This window comes from Manacus candei, unplaced genomic scaffold (assembly GCF_025592945.1).
Source record: "Manacus candei isolate 608988 ecotype Guabito, Panama unplaced genomic scaffold, ASM2559294v1 h1tg000019l, whole genome shotgun sequence".
Taxonomy (NCBI): Eukaryota; Metazoa; Chordata; class Aves; order Passeriformes; family Pipridae; genus Manacus; species Manacus candei.
Window position 1 is genome coordinate 6202466 of NW_026138067.1, and position 22297 is coordinate 6224762.

The 22297-nt window shown below is 38.5% G+C and overlaps 1 protein-coding gene across 3 annotated transcripts in view; it reads right to left on the reverse strand.

Annotated features, from left to right (window-relative positions):
- Positions 1-3826: 3826 nt before the first annotated feature.
- DPYS (dihydropyrimidinase) overlaps positions 3827-22297 on the reverse strand; it is a 33043-nt gene continuing 14572 nt past the window's right edge. Inside the window, exons 7-11 of one of the 3 annotated variants that reach the window (XR_007904160.1) lie at positions 20969-21111; positions 11332-11539; positions 9694-9799; positions 8418-8717; positions 3829-7831 (exon numbers count right to left, since the gene is read on the reverse strand). Coding sequence is in view for 2 of the 3 variants with exons in the window: in XM_051785176.1 (XP_051641136.1) it covers positions 9725-9799; positions 11332-11539; positions 20969-21111 (426 nt within the window). In the remaining variant the exon portion in view is untranslated. Of the gene's footprint in view, positions 7832-8417; positions 8718-9693; positions 9800-11331; positions 11540-20968; positions 21112-22297 lie in introns of all 3 variants that reach the window. The other 2 variants (XM_051785176.1, XM_051785175.1) reach the window with 2 other exon arrangements.

Below are 22297 nucleotides of genomic sequence, written 5' to 3' on the forward strand. Positions count from 1 at the left end.
ATTAAAGGAGAAGAGTTAAATGTCAGCAGGAACTGAGCATTTTAGTCAGAGTTCTGGCAAGTTCATTGCTGGCAGGAGTTAGATGTGCTCCTTTCAGTCCCAAAGGACAGACTGGTGAGAAGCCCAAATCTCCTACTGAACACTATGCCCAAAGGTTGGGGCAAGTCTGAATAAAAGCACTACTACAAAACACCACCTGCTTCACATGGCATCAGGAGGCAAAATTTGTTTTGGAGTCTCTTGCCTTTCCTGTTTGATGGTGTTGCCACCCAGCATAACTTTTCTCTCTATTGTTCCGCAAGGAGCAATCAAAAGCTTTACAGCCCACGAGAATGGTTTATCAAAATGACTCAGATAATGGTCAATAGTTGGGAGAGATGCCTAAATCTGTCAGGACTTTGAGTCTTGGAGAATACTCTCAGGACAATGCCATGTCTGCACTTTTTGTTTACTTAAGAAAATTCAGCCTAGTATGAAGAAGAGCCTTGCAGGATCACAGAACAATGTTGTGTGAATTCTGTGGCTCCCACCACTACCTGACAGGGCAGTTAACTAAGTACTGCTTAGTTTGCCCTTCAAATTGGCAAGACTCATGACAGTGACAAAAGACAATCCTTCTTGGTAAGCTAATTGTAATTCTGTACAATATGTTCAGTTCTGGTAAACATTTTACCTAGATGATTGATCACACTACAAGTGATAGAAGACATGGAAAACCCCAAGGTTTTTCTTGGTCTTAGTCTTTACAGGTAGTACTGGTTTTTAGCCATATCAGGCCCCTCAGACCAGAGAGAAAGGCTGGAGCAAGGAAGACTTACTCCCCATGAAGAATGATATGGCTAGAGAGCAATTAAACAAACAGCTCATACTTAAATCCATATGACATGATTGGAGGTACCCATGGGTGTTGAGGGTGCTGGATGATGTCACTGTGAGGCAACTCTCAATTATCTGTAAAAGGTCATGGCGATCAGGAGAGGTTACTGAGGACTGGAAGAAAGCAAATGACCCTCCCACCTTCTAGCTGGGCAAGAAGGAGGATCTTCTAACTAACAGGTTTGTCAGCCTCATCTCAATCTGTGGGAAGGTGATGGAGCAATTTCCCCTGGAAGCTATTTCCAAACATAAGGGCCAGTAAATGGACAGGTATATCACTGAAACACAAGAAAAACGTTTTTACTGTGAGGTTGGTCAAACGCAGGAACAGGATGCCCAGAGAGGTAATGGAATCTCCATCCTTGGAGATACTCAAAGACATGGCTTTGAGTAACTCAGAGGAGCGGGGCTGGAGCAAATATCTCTAGAGGTGTCTGACAGCTGCAGCCATTCTGTGATTTAGTAACTTTTATGCAAAGCTTTGCAGATAAAATATTGGACATTCACAGCAAAATCTTGTTTTAATTTGTGAATATGCTGTGCCAGCAGCAAGGTGCCACCGGACAAATATTGTTACCATTACACTCATACAAGAGTCACATACTTGAGTGAACTAATGCACTCTGTTTGTGTGACCATGAATGTGCATATCTGTGTGCCGGAGATGAGCTGAATGGCAGACAAAGGAGATAAATTTGCTCTTCCCATCTCCCTCAACCTGGATTATCGGGAAAGTGGCATATTCTGCACTTTTTTTTTTTAAAATTCTAAATCAAATTCACCTTCTATGTCTCAAAGACATTGAGTTTTATCTCAGTGGTAGGAAAATTCTTACCCTTACCTACAGTACTAGTCCTATTTCTTCAGCTGCCCAGTGGTCCTCTTTAGTTGTACAGATGAAAAGGTAGGTCTATCTCTCCCTTGGCATTACACAGAGACATACTTTTCATTCTCTGGAGACCTTATTGGCTTTTTGTTTTCTCCCATTTTTTTCTGTCTTATGAGCAGGGGAAGTCTGGGGATTTGTTTATCTTCAGCTGTCTCCTCTGCAAGTTGTTCAGCTATTTCTTTGGCCTCTCTGTTTACCATAACACTCAACCTCAGGATTACATTGTTCCTTTTTCTTAAAAAAAAAAAAAAAAAAGTCTACGAGTTACAAAAAACCCCCAGCATTCCATTCACAATTATTTCTGTTCCTCTTCTTGTCTACCATCTCCTCAGATTTCTTACATTTTATTTTGGCTCTTTTCCTCTGTCTTTGTCATTCATGGTCTTCTTTCCTCTTTTAGTATGTTTTCTTCAGGTCCATTAGAAAATTATTCTCCATACATAAAAGCATGTATTTCTTTTCTTTCTGCTGAACTAAAGGTGCAGTTGAAATTAGGGACTTTATTTATTCATTTGTTTGTATAATAGAAATTTTTAATATCTTTCATGTTACTGGACATTTTCTCTAAATGCCTCTGCAGAATTTGTCAGAAATGCACTCTGCACTCAGAAGAGTCTGAGGAGAAGTCTGAATTTGGGTTTTGACTCATTCCTCCCTCTCCTTCCCTCAGTTCACAGCAGAGCTCAACTTCCTTTTTAAACGTCCTTCACTAGTGTAGAAGCTGTTTGATTTACTGTGAAAAATCCTCCAATTGGATCAAATCTAGTTTGCAAAATTAATGAAAGGCTGACCTAATTGTCTTGTGAAGATAATTCAGAGAGACATGCTAGTGCTCCTGACCCTTCTGGAGCACAATACAAACAAGGACATTTCCTTTCAGCAACCTTGTTTATGGAACTCTCCTTATCACCACTGCATACCCCCAAACCTGGCTGGCTTCACAGCCAAGCTAAAGGCTTCTTTTCCTTTGTGCTAGTTTTGTTGCAGCATTTTGTGAGAGCAGCTGGGTGTGCAAAGTCAGAGGATGCTGGATTTACAACTGCTTTCTCCCTGACTCCTGCTCTGTCAATATTATCACACTGACTCACTCTGTTTTCATCACAGTTTAAATAGCTCAGAGGTGCAATTAAAGAAGAAATGAATAAGCAAAGCCTTTCCTCTGTTCAGCTTTACATTGCAAAAGTGGAAAGTAAGGATGAAAGGATCACTCTCTGATGATCATGAAATAAAGCCTGAAAATAGCGATGTTATTGTCGACTTTAGGGGCACAGATTCCAAAACACATAAACATGCTTCACAGGTGCTGCTGTACATGAGAGCATCTCCTTCTCGTTTCAGACCTGATACATTGTACCTACCCTGCCCTCCAGTGGCTCAGTACTGCCACATGTCCCAGTACCGCTGCTCTGCAGAGATCCATCTCCTGTACTTTAGGCTGAGGAGAGAAGCACTGCAGATGTAGCTGCACCACAGCCATGAGCTTTCACAGGCAGTGAACTGATAGCTAACAACTGGGTAATAAACACATGCTGTCTATGTGAGGTTTTCTCTGCCAAATGATGAGGATGAAAGCAGTATTATGTATGTAGGGATCAGATCTCCCAAATTCCTTTTCTGCTCCTTCCCCTGGAATCCACATCACCACGGAGAATGGAGTACTAAAGATCCCAAATTTCTGTCTGGCAGCTGTGGAGAATGATAAAAATACGGTTAACAGAGTTTTTTCCTTACTTTAACAATGTGTTTGAATCCTCAACCTTTCCAAACAAGAAATAGGAGGAAACCAGTAGGATCCCAAAGGGAAGACTAAGCAAGGAAAGGCTGTTCTGTGTTTTATGCTTGACAAAACAGGTCCTTGGCTCCTCTATATGGACATGTATTGCTCCAGAGAAAAAGGGGTTTAATGCACCAGTGTCACCTCTCAAAGCAATCAGAGATAGTCTACTCCAGCTGAGCGACCAATAGATTAAAAGAACAATCAAAGAAAGCAAACATTTTTCTCAGTAGGCAGTGGAGAAGCCTGAGGATAATGGCTAAATGAGATAATATTCAAACATCTGGGAAACAATTACTATCTTACTTCCCCATGAAAGGCTCTAGACAACTGTGTGGGCTGCAGAAGTCATCCCTAAGCCACTTTTTCAACCTAGTATGTGGCACCAGTTGTTTTAGCACAACAGTTATAGCACAGACCCAGCAAGAACTTGAGAATGTAATGAGCAAGTGATAGCTGGGATGAGGCTGCAAGATGAATTCAGAAGTCTTGTCAAGTTCTAGAGACTGAGGTAGGACTGGAAGACCACTCATGCTCCTTCCAGTGCTCCAGTTCAGGACCTGTGCTGACACAACTGTAATCCCATTGCATCCCAAACTATATGCCTGCTAAAATAAACCATTCTACTGTATTTGGCTCTGCTGTCATTCACTACTGGTGTTTTGGAATAGGTACCCAGGCAGCCCCAACATTACATCCCTGTGAAGATCCCACCATTACAGCATACCCCATGTAAGTGCAAAAAGAACAAGGACAACAGAGATTTGCAGTCTAACAGTCTCAACTTTAGTAGGAGTGCCTGAATAGCACCACTGAAATGTTTTCGATGTCACACCGTTCCTCAAGGGCTGTTACTTGGCACGGTGTGGCTAAAGGCAGGATTCAGGTACTAGGGTCAGCATGTGTCGAGGCAAAGCAAATATTCATGAATATCACAAACCTGATAGGCTCAATAAATTGTTGCACTAAGGATGTAAAAATATCACAAATGATTTTGTGTAAATCCCAGTTCACAATATACAGGTGATTTCTTTCATGACATCTGCACAATAGTTAAAGAGACATTGGAATTAAAAACATTGGTATTTGTTAAGAACAAAACCAAAGGATAACTCCTACTGGGAGAACAGTCCATAATACAGAGCAGTAAGTACCAACATAGGGATCAGGAATCCTTTGTTAATTATACAGAAAGATGCTTAGTCATTTCTAATCCAATAAAAAACAGTAGGAAACCTAAAGACATCATACATTTTTCCATAGACAACACACATTCATACTTTGGAGATTTCAATTTACAAAATGGGTGTTTATATAACTGATAAAACTACTTGCTGCTAGCACACTGTGAAAACACCTGTTTGTAGAAAAATCACTTTGTTCCTTTCATTATCTGGAATCTTTTGTATCATTTTGATCTTAGTAGGTATCACAAGAGCCCAAAGGACATTTGAAAGGCTCAGGCATACCCACGGTATCCAAAGGACTGTCATCCTTTACGGTATCATTGTCATAAGTGAGTCATTTTGGCCTTGAGCAACTGACTTAAGCCAACACTGGATGTTGAACATAAGGCAACAACATATATTCAACCACTTGAGTGATTTCAGGTCCTTGAGTATCCATAATTCTCACAACTGTAAACTTCTACTAATTATATTTACTTGTCTCACAGGTATATGATGCACTTGCAAGGCTCTAATAATTGTTAGAACCTGAAGTCTCAGATGAAAGACTCCACACAAATATAAATTATTGCTAAAGGTAGAAATGTATCCTTTCTTCTACCCATTTTTCCCCTTACTCTTACCAGATTTCTCCTCTGCTTACAAGGTGGTAAAAGATTAATTAGAAAGAATGGATTCATGGTTGACTTGCACTCTTGATGAGACAAAACATTAAAAAGACAGGCATCCTTCACACAAGAAAGTTACAGTCCTGAGCAGCAAAGGTGGGCTAGGTGGAAGGCAGCTGCAAAGGAGACATCTGCACCATTGGTAGATGTGCTATGCAGTTTTTATAGTCAAAGGAGACAAAGTCACATTGCAAGAAAACTACCCATCTCATCCCAAAGGAGAACAACTCCAGATAGATTCATCTAACCTGTGTTAGATCTTGATGCAGAGATGAATAAAATTCCAGAAGCACCTCTTTCTCTGTTGATTGCAGAGGGACACTGGACAATAAACTGAGATGCAGAACATAGCAGTACAGAAGTCTATACTGAACAGTGAACTGTTTCCTTATAATAGTCATTGTAATAGCACTGGATTCCTGGTTCTGCTGTTCTGCAACCCCAAAGACAACCTGAGAAACAGGAACCTGTGCTAGATTTCTGACCATCCCCATGACTATCTTCAATCATCTTAGAGAGAAAATCCTCCTTTGTTATTTAGAGACACAAGAACTACTGACCTAGTAGGAGTTTGTTTCTCATACAAACTCATACATCACTGGATGCTTATGAATATAGTAGGAACCACAAGTCTGCTTTCCACTATCAAATTAAAAGTTATAGTAATTAGCATATGTTTAATGTGTCTGTCTTAAAATATGCAACACTTTCTGTGTCTGTTTGGTCTGTGAGTTGCACAGTACAGGTTATACTTTTTCTACACATAAGACAATAAACTCATTGTATAGGTGATTTTGTGTTGTCCTCATTTCTTTTTGTGCTGGTTTTGGCTGGGGTAATTTTCTACATGGTGGCTGGTATGTTTTGGATTTGTGCTGGAAACAGTGTTGATAATTCAAGGATACTTTTGTTATTGCTGAGCAGTGCTTAGGGTTCTTCAAGGTCTATAAGACGCTTTCTGCGTCTTATACTGCCCCATCAGAGAAGGGGTTGGGGATGTACAAAAAGTTGGGAGGGTTCACAGCTGGGATAGCTGATCCCAACTGACCCCAGGGATAATCCACACCATGCCCAGGACATAAAGCTGGGGAAAGAAGGAAGGGGGGACATTCAGAGTGCTTTCCCGGGGATGGCTAAACACCTGCCTGCCAGTGGGCAGTGGAGAATGAATTCCTTTTTTGCTTTACTTGTGTGCACAGCTTTTGCTTTACCTATTAAACCAGTTTTGTCTCAAATCACGAGTTGTCTCTCTTTTACTCTTCCAATGCTCTTCCCCATCTCACTGAGGGGGATTGAGCAATTGGCTGTGTCGTGCTTAGCTACCAGCTGGGATTAAACCATGACACTCTCTTAAATATTCTCCAGTGCCAGCTGCTTAAAAAGAACAGCTATTACATATGAAAATGCAACTTTAAACAACATTCAAGTTCTCCAAGACAAAACTTGTCTAGACATGGTAACAGAATCATGCTTCTAAAAACACAATTATGTCTCAAAAGGGAAATCAAATAAATTGAGCAAATGAGATTTTTTTTTTCATCAGGAATTCTATCCTACAAACACCCAAAGTATGAGTTACATTGTGAAAAAACTCGCATTTTCAACAAAAAAAAAAAGGTTTTTGACATTAATACATTATGTTTTTGCTCTGGTGATCCCACTTCATAAGCCTTCAAGTGATGGGTGCATGTCTCTCCATAGAGCCAGAACACAAAACAGTATTGTAGGTTTATGAGTATGGTTAGCATAGGTTTGCCTAGGGTGCAACAAAGGGAATACTTGAACACACCAAGAAATGCTTTGTGGTGTAGTTGGCAGGGAAAAAATATATAAAGTTCTTTAAAGACAGTGACATGGAGATGTGGCACCAGCTCTAAAATAATGAGTGTTCTCCTGAATCAGCATTTCTCTGTACCTGACCCCTTCCAGGAAGGGAAAATTAAAAACTAAAATTCAGCATCTGCTAACAGAACTCATCACATTGCCAAGCACAACAGAGATCTTCCTAATACATGAAAGTAGAGAATTAGGATTCATGTCCTGTGACCCAACAGAGCAATAATTTAGAAAATGCTTAAAGACCATTGTTCATTGCTTTTACTTTACTGGGTAGCTGATACCTTCTAAAGATAAACAGTAAGAAATATCATCCCCAAACTCATTTACTTTTAAGAATGTACAGAGCTGTTGCCACACTATAATTGTAGTTATTATTTTATTATTACTCCATTTTCTAAAAAGAATTTTCCAGTTCTTATAACAAAATTACTTTTACAGAGAAATTGCAATGACAACTTTTATGTAGGAAGCCAAGCATAATGCTTATTGGTTACTGTTGTTTCATCTTGGCTCTTGAGAAGTTGATTGTAGATTGACTGTTGGACCCAGAAGGCACTGCTTTGTTGAGGACAGCAGGGTCATTTTCATTTGCTTTTATCTACAGAGAAAAAAATACAATATGATATAATCTTTCGAAAGAAAATCTCTTCTTTGCAATTTGTCACTCAGAGAGGTAATAATGGAGAAACAGTGCTAGGAGCTAGAAAAAACGATTATTGCTCCCTCACTCTATTGAAGCTTTAGCCTTTAGTCCTCTCTATTAGAAAACCTTTCTCCCTTATGACAGAGAAAACAAATGGGATGCTGCACTCTGTTGCTGCTACTGATGCCCTGGATGAGGTTTAAAGGAATGATACAATAAAATGTGGAAAAGCTAACTTTACCCTCCCACTATAGCAGATTTGTTCCTGTGCCCATATTAATTAACACTAAGAACAGGCCCATTTTATGTGAGGTGCAAGCTGGGGCTTTATATTTTTCTGTTGGAAAGTCATCCCTCAAACTAGCTGGTCTCATTGCTGGTACACACGCGCACCCAAAACCTCAGCCTGGATTTTGTCATGCTTACTGCCACCCACTGTTCCCCCAAAACATATTAACTCCTCTGTTGTAGCAGAAAACATTAAAGCTGCAGTTGGCATACAGCAACATCATGGCTCAACTATGCTTGCTGAAGGTCTTACCGGGTTCTTTTACCTCTTCCTGAAGCATTTCCTCTGCTTGTTGAACTGTTAAAGAGTTAAGTGTTGTCACCTAGGCTTTGTCCCCAGCTGCCTTATCCCATCCATATGTTGCACTGTGCTGATCTCTGCTAGGTTCTTCTAGGAGACACTTGAACTCATCAAGGCAACCAAAAACTAACCCAGAAAAAAGAAGCTATTGGTTTCTGCTCGCTTAGCAAGGAAGTCCAGCTCAAAGGTCTGCCGAGCCCAGGGCATGTACAGGTGAGAGACTGTCCTTAACCGAGCTACACACTGTGAACACTGGAGAGGAGGGAAGGGGAGATGCCAGGTGTTATTGCCTTGTTAGCAGAGATGAGCTTACACTAACTCAGCCAGCCATTAGACCACTGCTGTCATTGACTGCAGCACCACTATTCATGGAATCGTAGAACAGCTTGGCTTGGAAGGAACCTAAAAGATCATCTGGTTCCAACCCACCTGACATGGGAATGGACACCTTCCACTAGACCAGGTTGCTCAGAGCCCCATCTAACTTAGCCTTAAACACTTCCAAGGATGGAACATCCACAATTTCTCTGGGCAACATGTGCCAGGGCCTCACCAACCTCATGGTAAAGAATTTCTTCCTAATATCTAACCTAAACCTACTCTCTGTGTAAAGCTGTTCTCTCTTGTCCTACTACTACATGCTCTTGTAAAAAAAATCCCTCTCCAGCTCTCTCATAGGCTCCCTTTAGGTACTGAAAGGCTGTTCTAAGGTCTCTCTGGAGCCCTCTCTTTTCATAAAGACAGCTTTTGTCCTTGCAAAACAAATCTATCAGCTTAACCCAAACAGCACATTTGTTGGAGGGTTATTGTCTGTAACACAGGGACACCAACAAATTTATTTTTTTACATCAAGTTGTTTTTGTTGGTGGTTCTGTTTTTTTTCTGTAAATTTGCACCCAAACATTCATGCTTTGTTTGTACTCCTGTTCATAACTGAACTCAGGTTTTCTATGGGCCTTTATACCCACGGCTCAGTCTAGCAGTTAAACTCCATCTGTTTCTTTCAGCCTAACTTCTTAAATGATGCTCCAGTCAGAAAGATGCTCTTCATACCTGGACTGCCACACTTTTTCATCAAATTTACAGATACCAGGACAACTCAGCTTCTGCGAGGGCTTATTTCAGACAAGCCTGTCACTGCCTAGGCAGCCTGCTACACTTTTGATTTCTTGAAGTTTCAGAGTAGCATTAAATAAAGTAGTTTTCACTAACCAAAAGAGATGGTTACCTGCAAGAGCCAGAACTGGTGAATGAGCACATTATTTTTGCGTGATGGATATTCCTGAGACCACGCCTGTATATGGTGCTCTCTTGACAGGAGCAGGTTGACAGACCTGCAATAAAATATTTTAAATTTTTTGTTACTTTGTCTTCCCCTTGAAATTGCTAATTGGACACAATTAAAATAGCAGTCCTATGATGACCTAGCTTTTTATGTAATGCATCCCAATACTTTCACCAAACTTCTCTCTGAAAAAGATCCCTTGCACTGGGATTAAACTGTTCAGTTCTCAGCTTTCATCAGGAGCTGGGTGGCTAGATATGTTCGACATTGTAACAATGCAATTCTAAATCCATTTTTTTAAAGAAGCAAATGACCGTGTTCCACCTCATTTTGTGGATGCTTCTCTTTGTTAAAGTATTCACATTTTCCAGTGACGATTTTAATACAGGTAAGAGATGTTAATAAATATCAATGAAACAAAGCAAATTCTGCCTTGTGTGGATATTTACCATCCACTATTCCAGCTGCTGGCTACAGGAGGCCGAGCTAGTTGAAAAATCACTTCTGAAGACATACTGCAATTGATGTTTGGGTTGAGGAAAAATTCTCCTACCTTTGATGGGAAATGGAAACCACTATGTTCATGGAATTCTTACAAATTGTGTAATTATCAAATTTCTTATAAATTTTAGTTTAGTTTTGATACTAGTTATCTACTAATTATGTGTATGAACTTGTAGGCAGCTCATTACCTCCTGAGAAATTGTGGTCTTTAGAGGAAAGCCTCATTCAGCCACTTTTGCATGCTCTTCTCAGTCCATAAAGACAATAGCAGAAAGAAATATACAGAATTATCTTGGAAGCTTTTCACTAGGCCATATCTCACATGGATGTTAGTCTGATTCAACTTTTAGATCCTGCAGTGAATTCCACTGATTAGGTACATTTTAAAATTTACTTACTCTGGGTGCTTTTGAAAATCCTATTCACAGTAAGTAATGGTAAGGACACAAAAGCATCATGAATGCTTGCACAGTAAATAGGCACTGAAAATTCAACCTTCAGGTATTTGCAATATTTCTCTTAAAAAAATAAATAACAAGAGTTTGAACACAGCTATCTTGCTTGGTCCATCAGTGTGCTTTGTACGTGTTCAGCTTTTAACACACTCTTACTGTAACACAGCAAAGTGTTTAATATTCTACAGGGTTTAGCTCCAAAGATCCGATCCATGAAAGAATTAGAAAATTATTGATTTCTTCCTTGGTGCAAGACTTCTTGCCACAGATTTTAAGGTTCTCTGATTTTCAGTGAAATCAGTGATGAAATGCAGCAGCTGGTCAGATTACTCAGGAGCAAAATTTTGTCCACTTTTATTGTAAGTAGGACATGTCTATTTTAGAAAGTACTGAGGCTTATTTCACAAGTTGTACAGACTACCATAAGAGCAGGAACTAGTCTATGATATTTTTGTGTAGATAAAGAGCAATAAACACTGAGTTCTCTAGTTTCATTTCCTCCCACCTTGGCATATTTTGATTAGTAAGGAAAATTACCATTGAATCCCCAAACCTCTCTTCCCAAGAGCTAGTTATCCTCATGTTGTACAAGGCATTACAGAGATTTATTAGTTTAATTAACCTGCTCCCGCTGCCTGACTCGTTTGTAGACATATGGAGGGAACGGTGGACGGGAGACATATTTGCCTTCTCCTGCTGTGACATTGAAAACTCCACCTTCATAAACCACTTTGCCTCTAGAAACTGTCGCAACTGGGACTCCATGGCAGACCATTCCTTCAAATATATTGAAGTTATTTGCCTGGTGGTGCGTCTTTGCAGATATTGTCCTGCGTTTAGAAAACAACACTCAAAATTACTATGATCCTTGCATTTCACTTCATTATAAGCTTTTGATAAATTTATACAGGAAGAAAATTTAGTAACATTATTAAACTATGACACTGCGCAGTACATCATGAAACAGCTTTAAAAATAGGATAGAGAAATAACATTTCATTGAACAGTAATTGCATTTCAAAAGAATAAAGAGGGAGTCAAAAAGACAGAACTTGGCAGCCTTGAAATGCAAAATTTTCCAATAGAAAAGAGATTAGTGGAAAAAAAATCAGGTTGCAATATTTTCTTTGGATAACATGATTTCATTTTGCCTTGTCAAGCAAATATCTATGCACAATTCAGTCAATCTGACCTTTTAGCTGGAATGACTTGCAATTTCAAATTTGAAAAGCATGGTTGCAATATTTCCTGTGTTGAGACTCACAAATAGCACAAAGAACATTCCACTGGAAAGTCAGCAGATGATAATGATTTTTTGGTAACTCTTAGTGTGAATTGGATTGACTCGATGATTGACAGCTCAAATATTTCAATGCTGCTAAATAATAATGACAACACCACACTTCTACATACCTTTCCTTCAAGGGTATTAAGCAAATTATAGTTTCAGACCTCAACAGTACTCATTTGAGTGATGATATTATGGCTTTTGTACATATAGACCTCATTCTATATGATTACCATTTTTCTGTACAACTTCTCCAACCCTAAGTGGCTACATTAAAGGCAGAGTCAGTGCTAGAGCTGACATTAGCATCTGGAAGCGCAGGCTGTGTATACTTCCTTTATTATCTATTATTATTTATTATCTATTCTCCTTACTGAGCTAATGACTGTGTACTGTATCTACAACAGGTCAAACAATTTTGAATTTTAGTTAATTATTTTATTAACTTCCTGTATCCAGTCTACAGAGTTTTTCTATACATATAGTTTGGAGAGTTTATATTTTTATTATTTGTAATTTCTAAAAAGAAGAAAGCTTCATGCTTTTGGCTACCAGTCAGACTTTTTCCAGTATAGGTGCTCACACAATCAAAAACTTATCATGCCTATATTATAATACATATATATGGATTCATATTATTTCAGAGACTACATCTTTTGCAAAGGAATTATCAAAGTCAAAATCAATATGAAATATTAATAGATTAAAGTATTTATCTATTTGGAGAGGAATTTTCTAAAACTTTATTTTGCTTATCAAAATGAGAAAACCACAAAAAAATTCTATATCTTACTTGAATTATAGCCATTTTCAAAAGTTATCACATATTAAATATTTCAAATGATTATTTATACAGAGGAAAAAAAGAATTTGTGGAAGGATACTTAGTTTTCCTTTCATATCATTCTGTTGAACTAAGAGAAATTGGTTTGCTAAAGGCTACATTTAAATCTTATGGCAACTGACTTTTCAAAGGCTGTGTATGTAGAAATACTCTCTATGACCAATCTGCCCATAGGAAGAAAAACTTTTCCTTATTCAGCACACCTTGGACAGAAATCTTATGCATGCCTGCTCACCAGTATCAGCATCACCTTGTAGATTCTTAGTGGAAAGAGTTAAACATCTCATTTTCAATTTCAGTCCTATGAATACTGTCAAACAACATTATCCATGGGTGTTATAATAGCCCTACAAGGCTATTATATGTGAACATATGTGAATAGGTTCCCATATTCCTCCAGCTTATTGCATTACCCTTATGGGTCCAATTGCTAGAACAGTAAATAAGAACAACTGTAGTATAATTATGTTTATAATTCTCTAGGTATACATCATATCTGTTTGCATAATAGCACTGCGACACGAAAAGAAAGATCCAAAAGGTAATTTCAGCAAACAAACATAAAAATAAGTGAGACCCTTCAACTCAACATGTGAGCTGTTTAAATGTTCTAGGGCAGGATCACTAGAGATAAACAGACCTCAGAGATAAGTACATCCTTCATTTAAGGATACAAAATGAATGGAAGTTGGCACATTTAAAAGTAATATCCATTTGTACAGCTAAACCTTACAATATTAAAAGATACATTTCCAGAGCTTGTCTCAACAACAAACCTGGATAGAACTCATTTTTAACTCTTCTGTTGAAACAAGTCTTAGGTCAAGTTGCCTTTTCTGGAGATCAAGTTGCCTGCTGGAGATCACCAAAATCTATCTGTGATTTAACCCTTTGACATTATCAATGGGAGGGAAAGTTTCAGGTAACACGTGAGCAACCAAATAAAACAGAACTAGACGGTGGGCTTGGGTTTGAAGCCTACAACTCAGCAACCTTATGCAACAAACTGTTTACTGCTGTGTCACCAATTTCAGTAGCAGGCAGCTTAGCAACGTGCTAAAGTTTGCTCTCAGCTAATGGCAAGAACAGTTGTAACCTATTAATAACCCAAAAAATCAAGACTGCCACCATAGTGGAGTACAATTTAACAGCTATCTCTAGCATCCTAAATGATGTCTGACATAAAGGATTACTCAGTGTCAGAGAGCAGATTCTGACCCCAGGCTTAAAAATATGTATTTTATTTTTTTAAATAAAATTTGTAAAAATCTCTATTTCTGGTTATAATTTACAGCGGTTCTTGTTTCAAACAACTCTCAAATTGAGACTGAGAACAGAATGATTATTTCGTAATTTAAAAGAACATTCTCTAGAAAGAGGATACTGCAAAGACATCAGGTCCTTTATTGTTCCTACTCACATCAGTGTTTCTGTGCAGTTCACTTCAGCAGCTTTTGATATAGCTGGCTTGCAAAGATATTTGAAGCTACTAATATAAATATTGATATTCCTCTAGTACCAAAGAGGAAGACATGCTTCTGAAGTTGTCTTTTCCTCAACAAAGTGCTTCTGTCAAACTAATTTAGAGTCAAAGAGTAATTTAGTCTAAGAGTAATTACCAGATTTTCTCTGTGGCTAGTAATACTGTCCTTATTTATACTTTAAGTGATAAAGGGCTTTACAGACACTCCTAGAATATTATAACTAAATAAACTACAAACTGCAGCTTGAAAATTTGGAAAAGAGCAGCAGATTAGACTAATGCAGCAATATGTAAAATGAAATTCAAGACTCTACAGGTAGTAAGCTCAAAAGTTATGACCTAAAGTTTTGTTAAGCAGTTAGAGGTACCAGTTTTCATCTCAACAAACATCAATGTCTAATGATTTCCCTTCATCCAGGTCCCCCTCCTGCCCAATTGTAACTCACTATTTAGCATTTTGGTCTCTGACTGAGACATAGAAGTGATCTTCTACCTTTCATAATGCATAGATGATGTAGGAAGCTACATCATCTCTAGAACCTAAACTTTGACTGCCATGAGGATTATCCCTTTATTTTTCAATATGACACAAGCAAATGAAGAATTTCATTACTTCCAATAGAAACTAAGTACATACCTCACCCAGTTTTCTTTAAAATTTCAGGTACTGGAATATGAAGGAAAGCTGTAGATGACAGTCCTTAAGGAAGAACAGCGGCTCAATGCATCAGTAAAGGGAGGACACCTATTTTATAATTAATTAAATAATTCATTTAAAACATAGTAACAAAGCCAGCTAAAATTACATGAGTCCATTACTGAAAACAACTGCTTTGTTGACAGCTGCCTTAGAAAACCAGCTTATGTAAGAGTGACTATTTGAGCTGTAAGCAACTTCTCTCAGTGCTTACAGTGCAATAACTAAGCTTTTCAGAGCTGGGGGTAGGTGAGAAATGCCAGTTTGCTAAGGGTGGTACCAGCCTTTGTGAGTTGCCTTTTCACACCACTTTCAAATGCCTTTGAACTTTCTCTCCTGTTAACCTGCTTTTCTAAAATCTAGAAAAAAAATAAATAGATCTTTCATTTTCTGTGCTTTCTGAGTCATCTGTTATTTATCATGATAACTAAGACTAAGTTTTATTAAAAAGAAAGGCATAGAACAGGGAAAAAAAGAGAAAAATAAGAAAGTCTTAAAATCTGTGCGCAAAACCACTGGCTATAAGCCTATATGAGGGTTAAAAACTCATTTTCTACTTTATATTAAGGAATTGCAATAACTGCACATGCAAATATATTCAGGTAACTATTTGCAAAGTTGTATTCTTAATCTCTTAAAAAACATCTTCAGTAAACATTGCTTTTGAATAACCAAATGAATTAAGAATTGTGGATAAAACAACAGATGCAAGAAAATGCAGGAAGTTAATTTTAGGAGCTTCAAGTCAAAGTGATTTATCTGAGGAATAAGATCTTTATTTCATGTGAGCATATCTTCTAAAATTTGTTATTTTAAGGGAGGTAGAGAATGATAACAATTTTATTTTTTTTTAATTATGGTAAGTAACTCATTTGTCAACAAAATTATCAGTCTGTTCCTACCAATCACTCCAAGCTGATATCAAACTGTGGGCAGAAGAAAAACAGCATTGAGAAATTAAGCTTGTAGAAAATCATACAGAGGAAAACACAGATTAGTCTATTCAATGACTAAAGAAGATCTTGGAGACCAGGGAGAAAAAATCAAAATTATATAAGAGAAACATAAGAAAGATTTAATTTTTTTTCATAACATTTCTCAGATTCAGTTCCCTAAAGAGAACAACTGACATTTTGGAGACGGCAAGTTACTAGAGAGACGTACATCATGTGTTCTCAGAGAGGCTTATCTTGTTACAATTCACAGAACCAGAGCGTCACTGAGGTTAGAAAGCATCTCTGGAGATCATCTATTCCAAACCCTCTGCTCTGATCAGGGTCAGCCAAAGTAGGCTTTTCAGGGCCATGTTAAATCGAGGTTTAAGTGCCTTCAAAGATGGAGATCCACAATCACTTTGGGCAACCTGTGCCAGTGTTTGATCACCCCCACAGCAAAAAAAAATATTTCTTATGTTTAAATGGAATTTCCTACATTTTAATTTCTGCCTATTGTTTCTTTCTCTGTGTTTTCTTAGTTTGAGATAGAGGCCTTTGGCAGGAACACTAATTCTAGTGAATTAGTGTACATTCACGCAAACACAAAGTTTCACTTGTGCAAAAGAATATGGGACTATTGAAAATGCCAGAACATACTTGAGCTATGCATAGATATTTGTATGCCACAGTATTTCATTTTGCCTCATTGTGACTAGATGCAGTTATCCATACACTCAGTATTCAAAATTATGCTCATTCATCAAAAGAGTAAGACAGTTGCAGAATTATTTATTCTAATCTTTTGCTAACATCTTGGTTTCTTCCTCTCTCATGTTACTAAAAATTACAGGCAGTTGGTTGGTAGAGTGCTTAAATGTAGTAACTTGTCCCTACTTAAGCCTCTGAGGTTGAAGACTTGACTACAAATGAGGCAGACATAGGTTGCAGATTTTGGTTCTGATAAATGCAGAAGATTTATCCATGAACATATCTACATGCAAACAAAGGCACTGAGGAAACACATGCCAGCAGACTGGGGAACTCTGACTTCTCACTGATTCACATCCAGTCACTATTTCCCCCAAAATGCATAAACACTGGAATCAGAGTAGAAAACACAGCTTCCTATCATTTCATAGCAGGTAGATTACAGAGTAACCTGTCCTTTTCCTTCCTCCTATCCTTACCTTAGGACTCCTGTATCCCTGCTGACCAGGAACCCTGCTCCAGCAGCTGTTTAGTTGGGGTGCAGCCACCACTGCTGTGCTCAGGGCCTGAGCCCATCTCCACCAGCACACCTGAGGCACACACTGGGCCTGCCAAAGAGGGACACTCCAGCAAAGCTGAAAGAGGATGGTGCTACCTGCACAACCAGCTCAGCTTCCTCAGTCAGAAGTATCTAACTTTTCAGCTATATTTAATGGGGGGGAAAAAAAATGGTGAGTGAGGCTTCCTAAACTGCATATTGTTATAATGAAGTGGCTGGACTTAGAAAGTTAAACTCTGTTTGAGACAAGATTTTTATCTTCCCATTTGATCTTGCCTTTGGGGCTTGATCCAGAATTTATTTGCAAGGCTCCAACAGGCTACAGTGAATTTATTGAGCCCTAATATCTGCTGGGGGCTGAACGTCTCTTATGAGATTTTTGGGATCTTCTGCACCTACTTTACAAGGGATGCTCAGCTCTTTTCACTGCCTGAATTGGGTACTGCAGTATTCAGATTCCTTGCTGAGCATTTCTGAAACAAGCCCTGGAGATTTTGTACTCTTGTTTGCTTTCAAATAGCTAAAGGCATCAGCTATAGAGGACATGGACTTGCTGACAGGTGATATTCCCTTTTCCTTGCTTACTCTGCTCTCTCCTCCTGGAAAAGCCTTTAGAGCTGCTTTTGTTTCACAGACGTGGGGCTGTTACATTATTTGTGGGCAGCTGAAAGAAGCCAATGAACAATTCTTGATCAAAGCACAGATTAAAATAAGATGGTACAGTGAGTACACATTTGCTGCCTACATGCATTTTCCCAAGGAGTTTTCACAGAACAATCCTGTGTGCACAGGCTGTACTTGGGATGCTGAGGGTGTTGAGGTCTGCAAGATGATGTTTGGTGGGACATGGCTTGCAATAAGCCAACAGGTCCATTTAGTGTTTGTGTGATCTTTTACGAATGCAATGAGTATAAGGAAAGTAAGAAATAGACCTCATCTGGCGGGATCCACAACCTGTCTTTTGAAATGCAGTTTCTAACCAACTTGTACATTTAATGTTTCTTACCAATAATGCTTGCTGTCATGTAGACCTGCTAAAACCATTATTTAGATGCTTTTAAATAGAGTAATGAATGTCATAATTGTTCACATAGTCTTTTCTCTAGAAATTACCAGAAACTGCTACAGAAACAGAGCAGTCAGTGAAGCTGACCCTTAAAAGGAAAGCCTCAGCTGAAGTGGCAGAGTGCTGGAAGCAGAACCTTGAATTGCAATTGCTCCCAGCTTGTGTAGCTGTCACATTGAATTCACTAGGTTTTTGCAACCTAGAAAGAGAAAATTCTGAATACCCAAATAGCACCCAACATGCTGTTATTGTGCAATGATGTGGGAGGCGAAATGCAGCCAATTTTGTAGGGATACAAGTGTTTGTATTTTGAAGAGATTCACTACCTTTCTGAATTACTCTAGAATTTTCCCTACAGAATTCCTCTGATTGTGATAATATCAGTTCCTCACAGAAATACTCCAGTAATTATCTAATTCTTTAGGCTAGTATCAGTCAGTATTTTAAGACTATAGCAGCACAACATCAAACCAGAACTGTAAAATTACATTTTTCTCTTACAAGATTTAGATTTGCAAACAAGAAAAAAAGGCATGCACAAAAGAGGAAGGACTAAGCAAGAAAGAGGAACAAGTCTATTGTGAAACTGAAAATCACTCCCCAGAGTCAACAAAGCACATGAAGCTGCACCTTGTGTAACATCTTAAATGGCTGAAGTCCATTAGTGAGATCTCTTTTTTTTCTGCTGGGCTGTTTATGCCCTCTTCAGGATTTGTGGTGAAATGAATAGACAAGCACCAGTGAGATTTATTTACACTTACTCATGTAGTTCACACAATTGTACAAAGCCAAATGGATAAACGATGGGAACAGCGCCAGATTAGGGGGAAAAATACCCCTGTCTGAACTTAAAACCAGCTTGCTCAGTAAGAAAATACAGTTTAATGTTAAAAAAATACTTGAATTAAAACTGCACCTTCACAGCTGCAGTGGGCAAAAAGGCAATTAGAGTACTCAGGAGAGAGTGAAGAGAAGCAGAAGGAATGTTTGGGAGGCAAAAAAGATAACTACAGGAGCTGACAAAGCACCTTGAGAACATTGTCAGAACTCTGCTATCCTTCTAGATTTATTTGTCCCCAGGCAGAGCAGAAGTGAGGTCAGAAAACAATCCTTCAGGGGTTTTTTTTAGTCAGAGTTCATAGCTCCAGTCTCCTGAAATATCTCATTGCTGGTATCTCAAAATATGCTTGCTCAACATGCCAGAGGGCATAATGCACATGAAAATCTCCCTGACCCAGCACTGGGCAGGCCTCTATGTTTATTTGGGTTGTTGAGACTCCTGCAACTTCTTTTGCTGGTGCTGCCAGTTTTTTGTGGGACTTCTGAATAGCAACCTCCACGTCTTCAAACATTGCAGCTTAAGGCAAAGAACACTTTTCTTCACATTCTCACATGTTTTTGGTACTCATTAGTATACTGACATGAGAATTGCTTTATCAAAAATTAAAAAATTAGGAGATTGGTCAAGAAATTTTCGGTTTTGTAAGGTAAATCTAGGATTAGGGTTTTTTTTTAATCTATTTGGTCACCAAAATCAGATATGTCCAGTTATGTTTCAAAACTTTCCTCAACCATGAGCAGAGTCTTCAACATTTTTTTCAAAAAATATGGCTGGAAAGCACCACTGGATGCTCACGCTGCTTCCTGAAGTTGACCCCATGACAAAAGCACCAGCCCAGCACATCTCCTGACCTGCTGCTGCTGCTCTGTGCATGAGTGGTCAGAGGTAAGACTCAGTTGTTAAAGTGCCTGCAGGTTTAAGTTATCCTGCTCAGCACTGGAACAGTGGAGATGCACTCACACAGCCCACAGGCACCTCAGCTAAGAGGGACAACTCCCCAGGTGCTCTGGCTCTGTGACATCCAGCTGCCAGACCATGTCCAGGCAGTTTAAACAAGACCAGAACGGGCACAAGAGCCAGAGCAAAACTCAAGACATATAATTCCTGAAATATTTATAGTGTCCTGAGCAAGGAGCTGGCTGATGCTGTGAATGTACCTTAAGACAGGAATCAGCTGTAATGCACAGTACACTGTGTGAATTAAGGCTCTTAGACACTGCTCTTTCTAGTAAAAATGTACCATGGCATCAAGTCATGCAGGGTGAGACAAAAGGACACCTTTTGTGCATCTGTTCTTGGTGTGACAAACTCTATTTTAGCAGAATTACTGTGCACACAATCAGAAAACTTAAATAAAAGCATAAGCCTGCACAGACTGAGCTTCAGAAATGTTTCCCAGATTTAAATATGTCTGAAGTAGTTGTAAATTCAAACCACAAGCTTTTAATGGGTCATCCTGCAGCAACACAAGCTCTTCTCCCTGCTCTTTGTAGTGGGAGGAAGACAAACATACTCCAGCACTGAACAGAGTTACTCTAAAATCTCAAAATGATTATTTTTACTCTGAGGATATCAAGCCCTGGTTGCATAATGTACAGACTTTTTAATTTTTGCACTTAGTCAGCAATCTAGGAGAATACTTTTTAATCCATCTGGGGATTAAAGATCTCTCCTTACATACACTATTGTAGGAGACAAAAAACTTATAATTAATTCCTGTGAGGTGCTGTTGAAAGACATCATAACCTCACCGAAAGGCTTGTTGTTTTACAAAGGCTTTGAGATATTTTTTTCCTGCAGAAAGGTTGGATAGGGGGAAAATAATTTCCCATACATACCTTGTAGCTTTAGGATCCCAAATTACAATGTCAGCATCAGAACCTACAGCAATTCTCCCCTTTCTTGGGTAAAGGTTAAAGATTTTTGCTGCATTTGTGCTGGTAACAGCTACAAATCTGTTTTCATCCATTTTTCCACTGTACTGCAAAAGAGTACACAAAACCAAACTCATTACTTTTTTAAACAAGGAATGAAAAAACTGTTCCTCTTATTGAAAAAGCTAGAATGAGTGACATCACATCAATTTTTTTTTGATGTCATACTGAAGATTTTAAAAGAAGTAAAAATAACAATTTGTCTCAGATGCCCATACTGCAATGTACTTTCACTGAATACCATAACTTTATCTTACTTTATCCCACAGCAAAGAGAAAAAAAAAAAAAAGACAACTTTAAAGCCAAATGCTCTGTGGATCCAGTCATACGTCAACTGAAATCAAATGTTTTAGTTGGCTTTAAATCCATATTCCTGTTCAGTAGTTTCCTCAGGAAACATGTCCCAGGTATCTAGGTTTTGGAAAATAGTGAGACAGGATAAAGGAGAGTCTAGAAGATGATGAAGAAGAGGCGAGGTACAATGTGTAATATAGGAAAACTGATTTGCAAATTTCTTCAGCAATAACAGAGAGGATAGTTCTGTTCAGTAAATGTTGAAATCAAGTAGTATAAGAAACAGATTTGCTGATGTGATACATCAGTAAAATGGAAAATCATAACGGATATATATGTGTCTTGGGACTGTCCAGTGCTATGTAATTAATTTAATCCAGTGTCCATGACTGTTGTTTGCTTGGAAAGCCATCTACGCTGGCAGTAATATTGTGCATAGTCAGAATGTCTAGGAATCAGAACGTCACAAAAACATGTTTGTATGTCTGTGAGCAGTCATCTGAGAAGAAAAGCATAATGAAAATGCTGAACACTACTCTTCTAAATAATGGTGTGTGGGAAGGGAGGAAGCTCTCAGACAAACATTACACAGTTGTGTAATATTTTACAAGTGAAAAAAGGGAGGATAATACCGATTGAAGAACTTCTTTAAAAACTGTCTTGCCCAACAGGATACACTGTTCAAAAGCCACACTGATGTACATATTCATGTCTCACTTTCCTACGAAGTTAAATTTCAGTTTATGTCATAAAAAATCACACTAGAGCTATGCCACACCTGAACATAGGCATAAATGTGTGTCCTTTGTATAAAACATCCCAAAAACAATAAACAAGAGAGATCATGGAGCAAATGCTTACCAATGTGTGGGGTAGATAATTCTGCTGTGACCAGTGTAATATGCTTCACAGTGCATTATCAACATGACTTCATTACC